The 14,761-nt window shown below is 30.8% G+C and overlaps 2 protein-coding genes across 2 annotated transcripts; both read left to right on the top strand.

Annotated features, from left to right (window-relative positions):
* Positions 1-698: 698 nt before the first annotated feature.
* On the top strand, positions 699-1,595 carry LOC108221647 (CASP-like protein 1). The gene is made up of 3 exons (XM_017395514.2): positions 699-943; positions 1,021-1,150; positions 1,345-1,595. The coding sequence occupies exons 1-3, from the start codon at positions 699-701 to the stop codon at positions 1,567-1,569; spliced, it is 600 nt and encodes a 199-aa protein (XP_017251003.1). The 3' UTR covers positions 1,570-1,595.
* Positions 1,596-6,323: 4,728 nt separating this feature from the next.
* Positions 6,324-7,829, top strand: LOC108226361 (CASP-like protein 1). The gene is made up of 3 exons (XM_017401307.2): positions 6,324-6,679; positions 7,157-7,283; positions 7,374-7,829. Exons 1-3 carry the CDS (start codon positions 6,426-6,428, stop codon positions 7,596-7,598), a joined length of 606 nt encoding a protein of 201 aa, XP_017256796.1. The 5' UTR covers positions 6,324-6,425; the 3' UTR covers positions 7,599-7,829.
* The last annotated feature ends 6,932 nt before the right edge of the window (positions 7,830-14,761 follow it).

Genomic DNA, 14,761 nt, shown 5'->3' with positions numbered 1-14,761 from the left:
TGCAGCCCAGATATCTGTGCATGTGACCTTAATGAAAATAACTTTTGCGACCTTAACTTATTTATATCTGCACGTACATTTCATACAATTATATTTAAAGGATTCCAAATATTAATTTGGGACCCTTAAGTATTGGGTCCTAGACGCAAGTCTTGTCCGCCTATAGTCAGGGCCACTCTTATGAGTAAAATTAACGGGCACAACTTAATTGGTCTTAAGTATTGGGGTCCTAGCTAGACGCAAGTCTTGTCCGCTTATAGTCAGGACCATCCCTTAATAGTATTAAGGAGCACAACTTAGTTGGGAGTAAATTGAGAAAATAAAAACATCTACACTGTTGAATTATGATATAATATCTGTAAATCAAGTTGGAAATTTAGTGAAACGAAGAAAGTTGGTAGCATTGAAATTATGAATTTAGTGAAGTTCGATTTAAAGGTGAAAGGACAGAAACATACGGATCGTGTTTGGTGCAGGTACCAGACATATGTATGATCTAGAGATAGTCTTGTGCTTACCTAATATTGCATTCTTAAAGATACACACCTCTAATTCTATGACAGAAACTTGAGAATTGAGTACTGAAGACATGAGTAATATTTGTGAGAACAAAGAATCCCCTATATATAAGTATCCCCATTAAAGCCCTTCAAATCATTTAGAGAGCTATTTACTCAAATTACAAAGACTAGTAAGAGATGGCTTCAATTAATCCAGAGCCAACAGTAAGGGCGCTAGAGCCTGCGAAGAGTGTTCCTGGGGTTCGTACTATTATCAAATATTCGGGGGGTATTGATTTGGTGTTGAGAGTTAATTTGTTTGTAACAACCTTAGCTCCTCTGATACTGATAACAACTAGTAAGCAAACTGTGTTTTTCAGGACGCCATACCCCCCTTATGGATCATCGCTTTCAGCCAAATTCACTGACGCACCGGCCTTGATGTAAGTAATATTAGATCATGATCAAGCAAATTTGGTATTGAACTATTTTAATGGGACTAATGCATGTCAATTCTCAGATTTGCAGTATCCGCACTTTCGCTGGCTTGTCTGTACAGCATCATCACAGCACTCATATCTTTCTTGGCTCTAAGGAAGCAAGCTGCACGATCAACAAAGTTGATGTTTAGCATATGTGTGATGGACTTGGTAATATTTCAAACCATTGAATCCATTCCCATGACCAGTTCACCTAAAACCTAGTCCATAGGACTCTGATACCATATTAAGTGACCAGTAATTATACCCGTTGTTTAACCACTTTCGTATATAAGTGCAACTACACAATTGGATAATATATTGGAATGAGTTGATAATATATGCATGGTAGTAATGTATTGCAGGTACTACTAGGGATTGTAGCAGCAGCCGCCGGAGCAGCTGGTGAAGTCAGTTACATAGGACTGAGAGGGAATAAAGGTGCAAGGTGGCAAAAGATTTGTAATGTATTCGATACGTATTGTCTCCATATTGGATTCTCCGACTTATTCACATCCTCTGCTGCCTTAACTCTCATATTTCTCATCATTCTCTTTATCTTAACGCTTCTGCCCAATAACAATGGTTGATATGTATAAATCGCAAGTAGTTTCTTATGTTTTGTTTATCCTTCATCTTGCTGCACATTTCCATAAGAAAATAATTGCAGAAACAAATGAAGTTTTACGTGTAAAACATGTCCTTAATTTAGTGAATAAATAATAAACACTTGCAAGTGTACCTACTCTTTATCTTGATTTGTTGTGCATTATTTCAGCTCAAAGGGTTATTTAAATTATCTATTCACTATAAATTTGGTTCATATTTTGGGCTTAATCTCTCTCCCAAAAGCAAATTCAATACTTCTTAATGCATGCATCACTTATAAATAAAATAAAATATTGTAGTTTAATAATTTATGTTGTCTTGTATTTGACCTCCAACAATATTCTTACTTTTATATTCTATTATTAGAAGAGCAAAATTTCAGAGTTTACTCATTTTAAATGTTACTAATAGGAGCCACACTTTTAAAAACAGAGTCAAAGTTTGGCCACCTTGCTGGGAATTTGAAACTCATTTTTACCCCTCTGTTACTCTGTTAGTGACATTTAACGGCAGCCATATTTTTAAAAAATGGAGCCAAAATTTGGTTATCTTTCTGAGAATTTGAAAGTCTGGCCAACATTTTGAAAATCGGTGTAAATTTTGTCCACAAATTTGATGTTTACTCATTATTAAAATTAAAATTTTAATATATTTAAATTAGCAGGTGAGAAATGGCGTCACTAAAAATTAAAAGATGAATATCATCGGATGAAAAAGGAAAGTAAACACTTTACTTTCAAAAATAATATAGAGAATAGCCGGCGTAAGAAATGTTTATTTTAGAACATCCTGAAATCTTAATGAAATGAGGAGTATATATAGGGGCCGTTTGGCTGAACTTAAAAAAGTGACTTATTACTTAAGTAAAGAAGTGAATTAAAAGTGAGAAGTTGATTTGAACTTATAAGCTATCATAAGTGTTTGGATATTGGGACTTATAAGTTTTTAAGTGTTTGGATAGCTTAAATTATAAGTTGGTATATTTTCGTAATTTTGTAATATAATTATTTAATATTTACGAAATAAATTGAAAAAGTTGATGAAAATATTAGATTATAGTAATATTTATATTATTATAAAATTGAAGACAAAATTTTAAATTAAAAAATCCTTATAAAAATTAAACAAAAACAATAGTAGATGAAGAGAAGGAAAGGACAGGCGAAAGAAGTTTAAGTTGAGTCTCCAAAAAAGCTCCAATTCATAGCTTCTTTTATCAATTTCTTTTACTTTTTTTAAAGGCCTCAGATCGCTTGCCAAACGCATGACAAAAGTGAGGAAGTGGGCTTCTGGGCTTTTAAGCCCAGAAGTTCCGTTCCCAAACGCACACATAATGCATTTTTCCTGTGTATTATATATTCTTTAACTATATGAATAAAGGTCCACGTATATAATCATTGAGATTCATGGAACATTTCAGAGTAACAGTATATTTTGCGGGGAAGACTTTCTCCCACTAATCCGCATAGATTAATGACATATATGTGATGGCCCAACTCTCGGAGTTTATTTAAGATTTGAGTCCGGATCTCTGTCCCCTTAATTGTATCTCCTACTATGTCCTCTTTCTTCTATTGGTTAGTTCTTAACACGTGGCATATGATTTCTCCTATATTCTTTGGTCTCTATTCTTTTTTCATGAGAGTTTAAAATCTGTTAATTTTTTTAAATTTATACAACATATGTTTTAATTATTAAATATTCTTTTCATAGTACATAATTAACTAAAAATATTTTTCATATGATATCATATAGTATATATTTTATTTTGGATTTTTTATATTAAATAGTTAAAGAAATTTTTGAAAACATATTTTTAATATTTTATATTATAAAAGTCAATTTTATATTTTCTCACTAATTTTTTTTACGTAATATGTTAACTTCAGTATGTACATTTTTTTTATCAAAAAATTTAGTAATAATTGCTCTCTCAAATGTACTGGTGAATTTCTTGATATATCAATATATCAATATATTTGCTTTTTAGGAAAAAAGTCATTATACAAAAATTTAATTTTAGTAGATTAAATATTAAATAAAAAATATTTCTATATTTTAATATAATCTTAGTTATAAAAGTTTTTTTTTTGCTTTTTAATTTAACCATATTAAAAATTTATTTTAAAAATTTTATTTAACTATTTAATATAGAAAATATAAAATAGAATATACTATATGATATCATATTAAAAATATTTTTAGTTGATTATATACTATATGAAAAGAATATTTTATAATTAAGACATATGTTATATAAATTTGAAAAAAATAAACAGACTTTAAATTCTGATGAAACTATCGAAGAAAGAATAGAGACGAAAGGATAAAGGAAAATTTATAGATGACGTGTTAAGAACTGACCAATAAAATAAACAGGACATATTAGGGGATACAGATAAGGGGACAGAGGATCCTGACTCTTAAGATTTTGTGATACATATTTCAGAATTTTCATCAAATTTTAACAAAACTTATATATGATGTTTGAGTTTGAGTGTGAACAAAAACACCTAACATGTTGCCGGAATTGACGAGCCAAACATCTCATTTGGTCATCCATAACCCTCTTGTTGAGAAAACGTAATTAAGTTTGTTCCTTACAAAACTAAGGTTGTAATTGTTTAATCATATTATTTATTATGAATTGCTGGGTCACCCGTTTATATTTTTATCTTGGAGCAGTTCTCCTACACGTCAAACAATATAAACAAATTATTGTCCAAGTAAATAAATACATGGGATCGAGGAAAAATCTGAAATGAATTAAAATTAACGTGGACTTGGAACCGATAAATGGATAATCAACATCCGATAGTTCATTACGTTGCTGTTGGTGTATACTATCGTTATCAACGTTTCGTATCGGCTTGTGTAACTACTATTTTTAATTGCTCAAAAATTTTTGAAGACTTTCGTACATTTTTATCATATATTGTTGCAGCTGATATTGAACGTAAAACTTAATCAACTAATATTCGATTTGACTTGGTAATTTTTCTACTCTAGAGTATTTAAAATTACAAAATAAGTAAACTTACATCGCATATAATAGTTGTGAGATATCGATCGAAAGTTGACTTAAAATAAATTATCTAAAAACAGATGACTCAAAATAAAGTACTATAATGTTTGAATTTACGTACAACTTAAGACTTTGTACGATCGGGGTTTGAATTCAGCACGGAATTACTAAGAATCTAAAAGATTGCTGATAAAATTAAACAAAATTGGGACTGAAATGAAATTATTGTCACTAACTAAAAATAAAAAATAGGAAAAATATCAATTCATATGAGATTTTAGTCTAAATTAGCTGCCTCTACTTAATCGCAAAAACAATATTCGATATTAATAGATCTCCAAATTAAGATTTTCAGTTGGCACTGTCATGCAGCAGAACATACTCTCCCTCCATCCCAACTGATTGTTCACTGTTCGTATGTATTTTGAGACATTTTAATGTATAATTTTATAACGTTTCTAATTTTTTTTGAATACAAGTTTCAACGTCAAATTTTTATTTGAGAAGAAAATTTAAAAAAATATTATAAAACTATATTATAAGAAGCAAATGTCAAAAGTAACTAAACAACTTATACAGAGAGACTAACATATAGAAATTGACATAAATAAGAAGTTATTAGTATAGAGATTAAAAAAAAAATTGAAAAAGTTATGAGTAAAGTGATCATTTAAAACCCAAAAGTATGATATCTCTAAAAGTTATACATATAATTTATATCGCATATCATCCTTATATAATTCCATATCTATCTAATTACTCCTACATTTGGTGAATCACATGCATTTTTCATGGTTATTTTTTATCAATTATATTTTAATATATAATGTTTTATTTATTTCTAATTTTATTATGCAAATTTATTTGAGTTTTGTTTAATCTCTCTTCGTGAGAGTTTGGTTTTTGTTTTGATATTTTCATTGTTTTATTATTTTCAGGATTACAGATATGCGAGAGTTTCGTGGTATTAATTCAGTAATAAGGGTTTCTATAGTGATACATGTATATATGATCGATTGCTCAAAATAACAGCTAGAGGATTACATCATGTACATCTCTTCAAAAATCGTTTGATTGTCTATCAAGAAGGAAGGATTCAACAACATTATGATTATTATGATTATGCGTTTGTTCTCGATTATAGGTATAGATATCGTATGATTTTTCATTATTGAATTATAATTTTTTCAAAAAAATAATAAAAAAATAATAAGTCCATTCCAGATTCAAAGTATTAGCAAAAAAATTCGAATATTTAGATAAATTCTTAAAAACAAATTGTTATTTGAAGTTGGCAAGGTCTATATACTAAAAACTGTGAGGATCATAAACAAATTTACCTGTTATCGAATGCATGGCACTGCAAAACATATATGTCACGGTTATACATAAATAGGCATAAATCATAATAATACTTCAAACATGGTTATTTTCATTACAAGCACTGAAGTCCATAATATATGTTACTGTTACAAACTCTGCTATCGGCATGCATGATCAATTCAGTGCGTACGTTTTAAAAATACTAGTCAAATTATATTTAAAATTACTCGTTGATAATCTGACAGGTTCTGAATTTCTTTTCTTCTCTTAATCATTTTCTGATAATGATTAGATCAGATCGATTGACGTGTTGGTAAAGCTATTGCAACCAACACCGTGCAGGCATATTATATAATAGCCACTAGATATCAATATTATTAATAATTATCTCTATGTTTTCCTATAAATTCACCACCATAGTACTCAGATTATTACCAGGGGAGCTAGCTTAACATTTCTACAGAGCTACCAAGTGAAATCTTACAACTCATGGCTTCTACCGATAAGCCTGATGTAGAAAATGTTGCAGCACCAGCACCTGAGAAAGGAGCTGCGGCGCCAGAAGTGCCGCCAAGAAGCTCCTTGACAGTGGTTGAAGTTGTTCTTAGAGTTCTGTTGTTTGTAACAACACTCACAGCTGTTGTGGTCATGGTGACTAGTAAGCAGACAGAGTGGGTTCCGGTCCCCGTACCGCCTTTTCGGAGACTCAATTCTGCTAGATGGACTGATTCCCCAGCTCTCGTGTAAGTCCTGCCATCTTTTCGAGTACTAATCGTGATTTTTTTTTACTAACAATTTAGTATGATCTGGTGATCTTTCAAGCATGCATGGTACAGAACTTCCTTACATGCACTACACTTGAATCTTTTTCGATTATTTTGAATGAAAATTTTAAAATCTAGTTTGATATTTTAGATTTTTTTGTATGAAGAGATTTGAAATTATCAATGACAAAAATAATAAATATGAATGTAATCAGGCACCGAGGCATACGGGAGTAGTAGGGGTACTTGACCCCACTTACCTTCATAATATATGCATATTCTCCTATATTTTAATAGAAAATTTGTTTTACCCCATGATTGTGGAGCTGGACTTGGGCATAAGTTCGAATCCTACTTGTGGCAACAAAGTTGTTTTGTCGAAAGAATTGTTTTGCCCCCGTTAGGCTAAAATCGTAGCTCCGTCCCTACGAATGCTGACTGTTGTTGTGTTTGCAGATACTTCGTAGCAGCACTTTCGGTGGCAGGCCTGTACAGCATCATAAGTACCCTGTTCAGCATCTCAGCTCTTTCGAAGCCCGGTAACTGGAAATTCTTGGTATCCCACTTTGTGCTCTTGGACGTGGTGAGCATTCTTATCAAGTGTGATAAATTTTTTTATGCAATTATTTGTAACTCATGAATTCGGCAACTGAAGTAATAAAATTTTTGGCAGCTGTTGTTGGGGATTATTGCTTCAGCAGCAGGGGCAGCCGGTGCAGTTGCTTATGTAGGATTGAAAGGAAACTCTCACTCAGGCTGGGTCAAGATCTGCACTATCTACGATACGTACTGTGCACACGTAGCTAGCTCAGTTGGAGTGGCCATGGTCGCGGCTTTTGTGCTTGTTCTGCTAATCCTCCTCTCTGTTTTTGCCCTTATCAAGAAAAGCCTCAAGTAAATAATCAAAAAATTAAGTTCTTATGTTGGCATAAATTTGTTCGTGATGTTGTTATGCTCCGTGTGTACGTAAAACGTCCTGATGTTAAGTGATGTACTAGTCTTTGATTATGCAAATATGTAGAACAAGTGAGCATGCTGCCTGGCAGCAATATGTATTGTGAATAAAAACAGGCCATGAGATAGAAGGTATAGAAGCAATAACATCTTTCGATTTTGATTTTGTGTTTAAGTATCAGATTACATGCACAGAAATCTTTTTCAAAGCCTCTCATAAGGGCTGTTATAATTGAAATAACACGTAGGGGGGGGTGAATACGTGTAAATAGCTACCAATGTCAGTTTTAAATTTTTACCGGATATTTCAGCTTACTGTTTTACAATTATAACAGGAGTAGAGTGTAGAAAAGTAAATCAGACACAAGCAATTTTACAATAATAAATGATGGGATTAATCCTGTCGATAAGATCAATCAAAACAATCAAGAACTCATATGTTTGTGAACCGATATTCGGATCAACCTCTTGTTATTAAGAAAATTCACCAGACGGCAGTGACAGGGACAGTATGGCTGATGGCAGAAGGGACAGCAAGGAGGGAACCATGTAAAAGAGTATTCAGGGATCTTTTGAGATGCAAAAGCGCCAAAGTAAAATATTCCAGAATTTTTTGAAGGTCGATTAAATATGTGTTAATTGACAGTTTCTTGTTTAATTTTTTAAAATTGAAAGACTACCTAACGTCACAGACTGAGAGCAAGCTTCCTGATATCTTTTCTTAAAGGCAGGACCGGTAGTCTATCCACTTCAGTAAATATTGAATGGTTAGATATTTCTTGGTCAACCGGTCTGGTTATACTCCAATTACTTGAAATGTGCTTGGATAACATTCTTTTTCGATTTTACTATTGGGGAAGGTGTAGGTAAGAAGTTTGCAAGACCTAGCACTCAGTCTCCTCAGACCTTTTACACATGCATTTTGATTTACAATTCATGCCTACCTCAGTTCCTAGATATATAAAAATAACTTAGGAGCCATTTGTTAAATCTCAACGACAATATCTGGATCGTTGAGACTTCTGGATGAACAACAATATCTGGATCGTTGAGACTTCTGGATGATTAGTTTCTTAATTCTTGGATGAATGATAATTGTTTGTTAAGAACTTGTTTTGATTTAACTGGATGATAAATAATTACCAATATATTCTATTATGAGTAATATTAGAACAGAATATTTTTCTACATTTATATTATTGATTTGTTACATATTACCAATTATAATCTTGAAATTATAGTATAAAAATTATAAATTATAATAATTATGTAGCTTCACTTGTAATTTTTGCACCACTATTTTTTCTATTTAATTAAATGTATTACATTTTTTTATTGTTAGATTTATATGTAAATAAAATATTTTGATTAATATAGGTATCTAACATATCAAGGGGAAATTACTTATAATACTTTTAGCCACATTTTAAAAAGTACGTGATCAAGCACATGAGTAATCGCATAAGTAATCTGGACGACAGGAGCAAGAAATGCTAGGTTGTATCATCCAGCAGTTTTTTTGAAGATTTTTGCTATCGTCAGGTCCAAACACAATATCATCAAACAGTCTTAACAAAACTTGTTCTGAACGAGCCCACCAAATCTCTCATTCAGTTATTAACAAATGAGCCAAAATCTTCACAAGTTTGAGCTCTGATATCATGTTAAGTGACCTATCTAAAATTTACAATAAAAAGAGAGATATTTTATTATTAAAATTAAAAACCAGAGGCAGCGTAAAAATTGTGGATGAAAAAACCTATGGGCAAAATAGGCGGTTTTAATCTTGTCCATTCAAACAAATCAAACTTCAACGTCCAAGATCTTCTAATATCATCCTTGAGGCGGCTATACAAAGAACATAAGATTAGGGAAATGTAAAATTTAAAGTTTACAATACAAGCAAATCAAATTCAGTCTGTGCAAAGACAATAAAGTCATATATTATTGATTATAGTAAAAATCTAAAATTTACAATAAAAAGAGAGATATTTTATTATTAAAATTAAAAACTCGGGGCACTGTAAAAACGGTGGATGAAAAAACTTGTGGGCTGAATAGGCGGTTTTAATTTTGTCCATTCAAACAAATCAAACTTCAACGTCTAAGATCTTCTAATATCATCCTTGACGCGGCTATATAAAGAATATAAAATTAGAGAAATGAAAAATCGTGTTTTCTATACAAACTTGAGTGTTCACTAGAAGTTATAACGAATCAACAAAAAATGTGAAGATAAAATATTTGCATATACAAATTGAGATACAAGTCTTGTGATTATCTGTATTTGTTAATATTTTCTTTCAAGAGTTAATTCTAAGAAATTGATTGTTTTTTCTCTTGAATCCGCAGATCAACGCGTCGCGATATAGATCCAAGCAAGTAATTTACAACGTCCTGTGATAAATGAAGATCTTGAAACAAAATTACAGTCTATGCACGTGTAACAATGAGAATTCTGCCAATGATAAATATATAGTATGATCACACCTTGGAAGATTATATATACATAAGATTATATATATATATATGTGTGTGTGTGTGTGTGTGAAAGAAAGTTTTTCAATACTGCTAATAATTTGATAAAATTTTCTGCTTTGTGATTGTATAAACCCAAATGATAAAATTTCCTGATTTGTGATTGTATAATCCCAAAAACATTTGCAGCGAAGGGAAGAATTTTCCGTTGATAAAAAAGGGAATGTTCATGATACATCAAGGTTTTTTATGAAAGCTTTTTTTTTTTTAATTTATAATTTTGAATCATGTTTTATTTATACGTGATTATGTCTATATATGATATATACAATTTTGAAATGATGCGAGAACATCCTTATATATTTTTTCTTACAGTTGATGGCGTATAAAATGGAAGAACGGGTTTTGGACTTTCACTCCTTTGCAAACAAATTTAGTGTTGCTTAATCAACTTAAGAAGAGCAAAGAGAGGAAAGATGGCGGCCTAGCAGCCCAAAACCTCTACGACCACAGAAGCCAACCAACAATACTATAAATAACAATGCATATTGTTTGTGATGGAGTTCAATCGAGTTACAATGCTATTTTTCTTAATGCTGATAATGCAAACATGGGATTATTGTTAGAAAACACATCTTCAGACTAAGATATAGGTACTTACAAATATATGACTAGGAATTTAAAAATAGCATGTTTCCTGAAAATAAAATTTTGGGTATAAGCTATTAGTGATAAAAAATTTAAAGTATCATGATTTTGACGTATATAAATATATCATAAAGTATAATAATAAAAAGCATTCCACACATAATTTTTCAAAAGTGCGCACCTTAATCATGTATTCTCCTGTTACCTCGACTGTCAATTCATATATTCAATTCTTAAAATTAATAATTGTTAAATTTACACAATTTTGAATGGCTGTGTTTAGATCTTGTTCATAAAAGATAGGATATTCATCAGTTACATATGAATTAAAATATAGTAATAATGTAAATGTCTAAATATTTGGATTATTTCTCCAATCCATATAGACCAACATGTTGATCAAATAACATATATACACAAAAATTGAAAAATCCTATTAAGGATTAAAAAAAAATATTATACTCGATAAGTATTTATATATATATTTACCCCCACAATTTATCCAAATACAGATGGATTCATCCAAATATAATGGTTGAGATAAATATTTTAATGACAAACAAATAATCTAAAACCAAGAATTAATAATAATATCCAGGTTACACTTTTTGAATATGAAAAATTTCAAGTTAAATGTCACGAATAGTAAATTGTGTGGACTATAGATGATCTTTAGCGGTCATATTTGGAATGCTATCTAAAGTTGCTTATATTTTGTTATTTTAATTTATTAATGAGTAAATTTCAGAGTTATGCCTAAATTTTAGGCTAAATCACAAAATTGACCATGTTATCAGATTGTGGCTAAAATTTTTGCCGCTTTTTAAAAAAAGTCGCGTTAGACATCACTAGCGGGCCAGCGGCAGGAAGAGGGGTAAAATGAATTTTACACATTTTTTTAAAAGAGGGGTAATATAGCCAATTGCCGATCACGTCAACTCTGGTCATCATCTCATTGACCCGATTAAGTTCCCTTTCAGATGGTCTTCGTGTGATGTGTCGATTAAGATTCAGAACATGAGGCACCAGTACTTGGGCGTGAAGTAGAAGATTAGGGTTGTGTTCACTTCATGTAATGGAATGAGGGGAGAATGGAATGAAAAATTATATAGAATTTTTAAGGAGAAAGAAGAAAGTATGAGATAATGGTGACAATATATGAATGTAGTTAATTTTTTTGTGAGAAAGATTGTGAAGAAACATGATGTTGAAATGGAATGAGCATTCCTTCCAAAACATGTGGGTTAGAGTTATAGTTGAAATAGTAAGGTTGGAATGATTGAAGGAATGAAAATTATATACATTTTCTTTGATAAACACCATTTTAGAGTACAAAATTCATTCCATTCTCCCTCCATTCCATTCACTCCAAGTGAACACAGCCTAGGGGTTTAGACGGTGAGTTCAATCAGAAGATGGTGAGAATCATTGGGAGAATTTCATGAAGTGTAAGGAGGTGTTTGGTGATGTTGAGTTGATGGTTAAAGGTGATTAACCATCAAAACCATGTGCATCTTAATTAATACCACAAGACATCATACTCCCTCCGTTTCAAATTACATGTCCACTTTCAAAAAATCACACAGATTAAAAAAAATGATTGTTTATAAATTAATTGCATTAAATGACCATAATATGTAGCATGATGATGAGGTTGATCTGGGAAATATAAATAAGAGATATGTGGAGTAGAATTGACTTTGGAAATATGATTTTACATTGAAAGTTGAAATGAACAATTAATTTGAAAAAATTTCTTTTTTCAAAAGTGGGCATACAAATTGAAACGGAGGGAGTATTATGAAGGCTTAAATACCTTCCCTCCGTTCAGGTTTGGACTTTTATACACACAAAAAATCCGGTTCGACCATGTCTTTGGACAAATGAACACCCCGACCATAACCCACTAATGAACCCATCCGGGGCTCGTTTGGTGCCACTTGCGGTTCAATGCATTTACAAACACACTTGCAAACTATAATATACAAATAAAGCATGCATGAGTGCTTTTGAGTAGATAAAATGCAAGTGTGTTCTGGATATGTCAATGCAGAAAAGAACGGTGGATTTAATATCTGTTGATATCTAGCTAAATCTCTGTACATATCTTCAACATATCTGCTGATATCTAGCTAAATCTTATAAGATGCATTTAATTTCATGAGACCACAAGTAAGATTTTCAGATAAAGGTTAGAGATACATTATCAGAAACACAATAATATAATCAATCATTTTAGTATATTACTTTGGAACAAGTTCTTGATAAAACAAGAGAAGTCATGTCACCAAACTCCTCAATTTATTTGTTCATGAACATTCTAACAAGTTTTCTTCTTCTTACAACATGCATGTCGAGGAAGGAAATCAATATGGAAATTACAGATCGTCTTCCGAGTAGCGAACCTTCCTTGCGCCTTCATTGCAAATCGAAGGATAATGATTTAGGGTTCCATACCCTGGGTTTAAATCAAGTTTATAAATGGAGTTTTAATGTGAATTTTTGGGCAAGTACACTATTTTGGTGTAATTTCTGGTGGGATGGAAAATATGCAGCGTTTCATGTTTTCGATAGCAAAATCTGGGGCTCTATGGGTGAAACTGATATATATTCTTACGAAGTTAGAGCTGATGGTTTCTACTTCAAGATGCTAGATCCTAAAACTCGTACTCTTGTGTGGCGACATGTGAACAATTGGGGAAATTGATAAATGCATAGGATTTCTCGTATTGATAAGCTTAATCAATCGTGTATCTTGAAAAATATTGTGAGAACAAAATGTTTGGTATTGGGACGCTTATCATGTTTTTATCCATAATAGTAATTAATACTAATACATTCATGGTAATTAGTATCGACCCCGTAGGAGGGGCTTTGCAACCACTTGCAACTAATTATGAAAATAAATGTAATTTTCAACAGATTTTTTTCAAAATTGCATTGGTAGTTGCATATGTAGTTGCTAGCCGTTGCAGATATGGTTGCAAATGCAACCTCCGGATTTTTGCAATTTTTTTTGAAAGATAATATTTTTCTAATTTATTTAAAAAAATGAAATTTTTTGTCAAAATTTCTTTTAGGCTAGGGTATTTATGAAAAAAGCCCAAAAAATAATAGTATCCGAGTATCCATAGATTTTAAAATATTTTATATATTATTTGATTGAATGGTCCCTAATTTTTAAGAGCGATTTAAAATTTTGATAGAATATATCATTTTAATTAATTTTTTTTAATCTTAATGAATATCACAAGATCTTAGTATTTTTCAAATATATTTTTGAAAATATTAAATTATTTAAATAAATCTATAATTCCGATCAGTATAAATTTAACAGATCTGAAAATAGATAAAGTTGAGAAGATCAATTTAATTTGATAAAATTAAATGAATCTAAAGATAGATGGAGATGAATAACATCAAAGAGATTCTCTTTAAGTATGTGAAAAATTATAGTTCTAGCTCTTTTTTAAACAGCATTTAGGCGTTCCTGACTTATTGTCATTGAATATAAGGATTGGAACTGTCACTATATTCAATATGTTAATTTGTTAGAAACTATTTTATACTTTATATATTATAACAAGCCAACATGAGTATAATTTGTAATACTAAAATTTGGTTCGGTCTAAAACTTGGATAGGTCACATATTTTTGATCAATCCTAAAATACCCGTTTCTCTATTTTCTTAAATAAAGATACATAATTATACAAAAATTATTCTTTCTTAGTTACAATGTATTCTACTTGAAAGCAAACACAAATTATCATAACTCCTCTTAACTAAAAATATTTTACTCATGTATAAACACGAATCATGTAATTTTTTTTTAACTCTAACGTAATCTATTTCAAAACAAATATGAAGTCTATACAAGATAAATAATATATTTTTCTTTACAAACGAGATATATAAATATAAAAAATATGATTTAAAATTAATCAAAAAACACATTCTTAATATTATAAAAATATTTATA

Source organism: Daucus carota, chromosome 1 (assembly GCF_001625215.2).
Source record: "Daucus carota subsp. sativus chromosome 1, DH1 v3.0, whole genome shotgun sequence".
Lineage (NCBI taxonomy): Eukaryota > Viridiplantae > Streptophyta > Magnoliopsida > Apiales > Apiaceae > Daucus > Daucus carota.
This window is presented reverse-complemented; position numbering and strand designations above follow the sequence as displayed.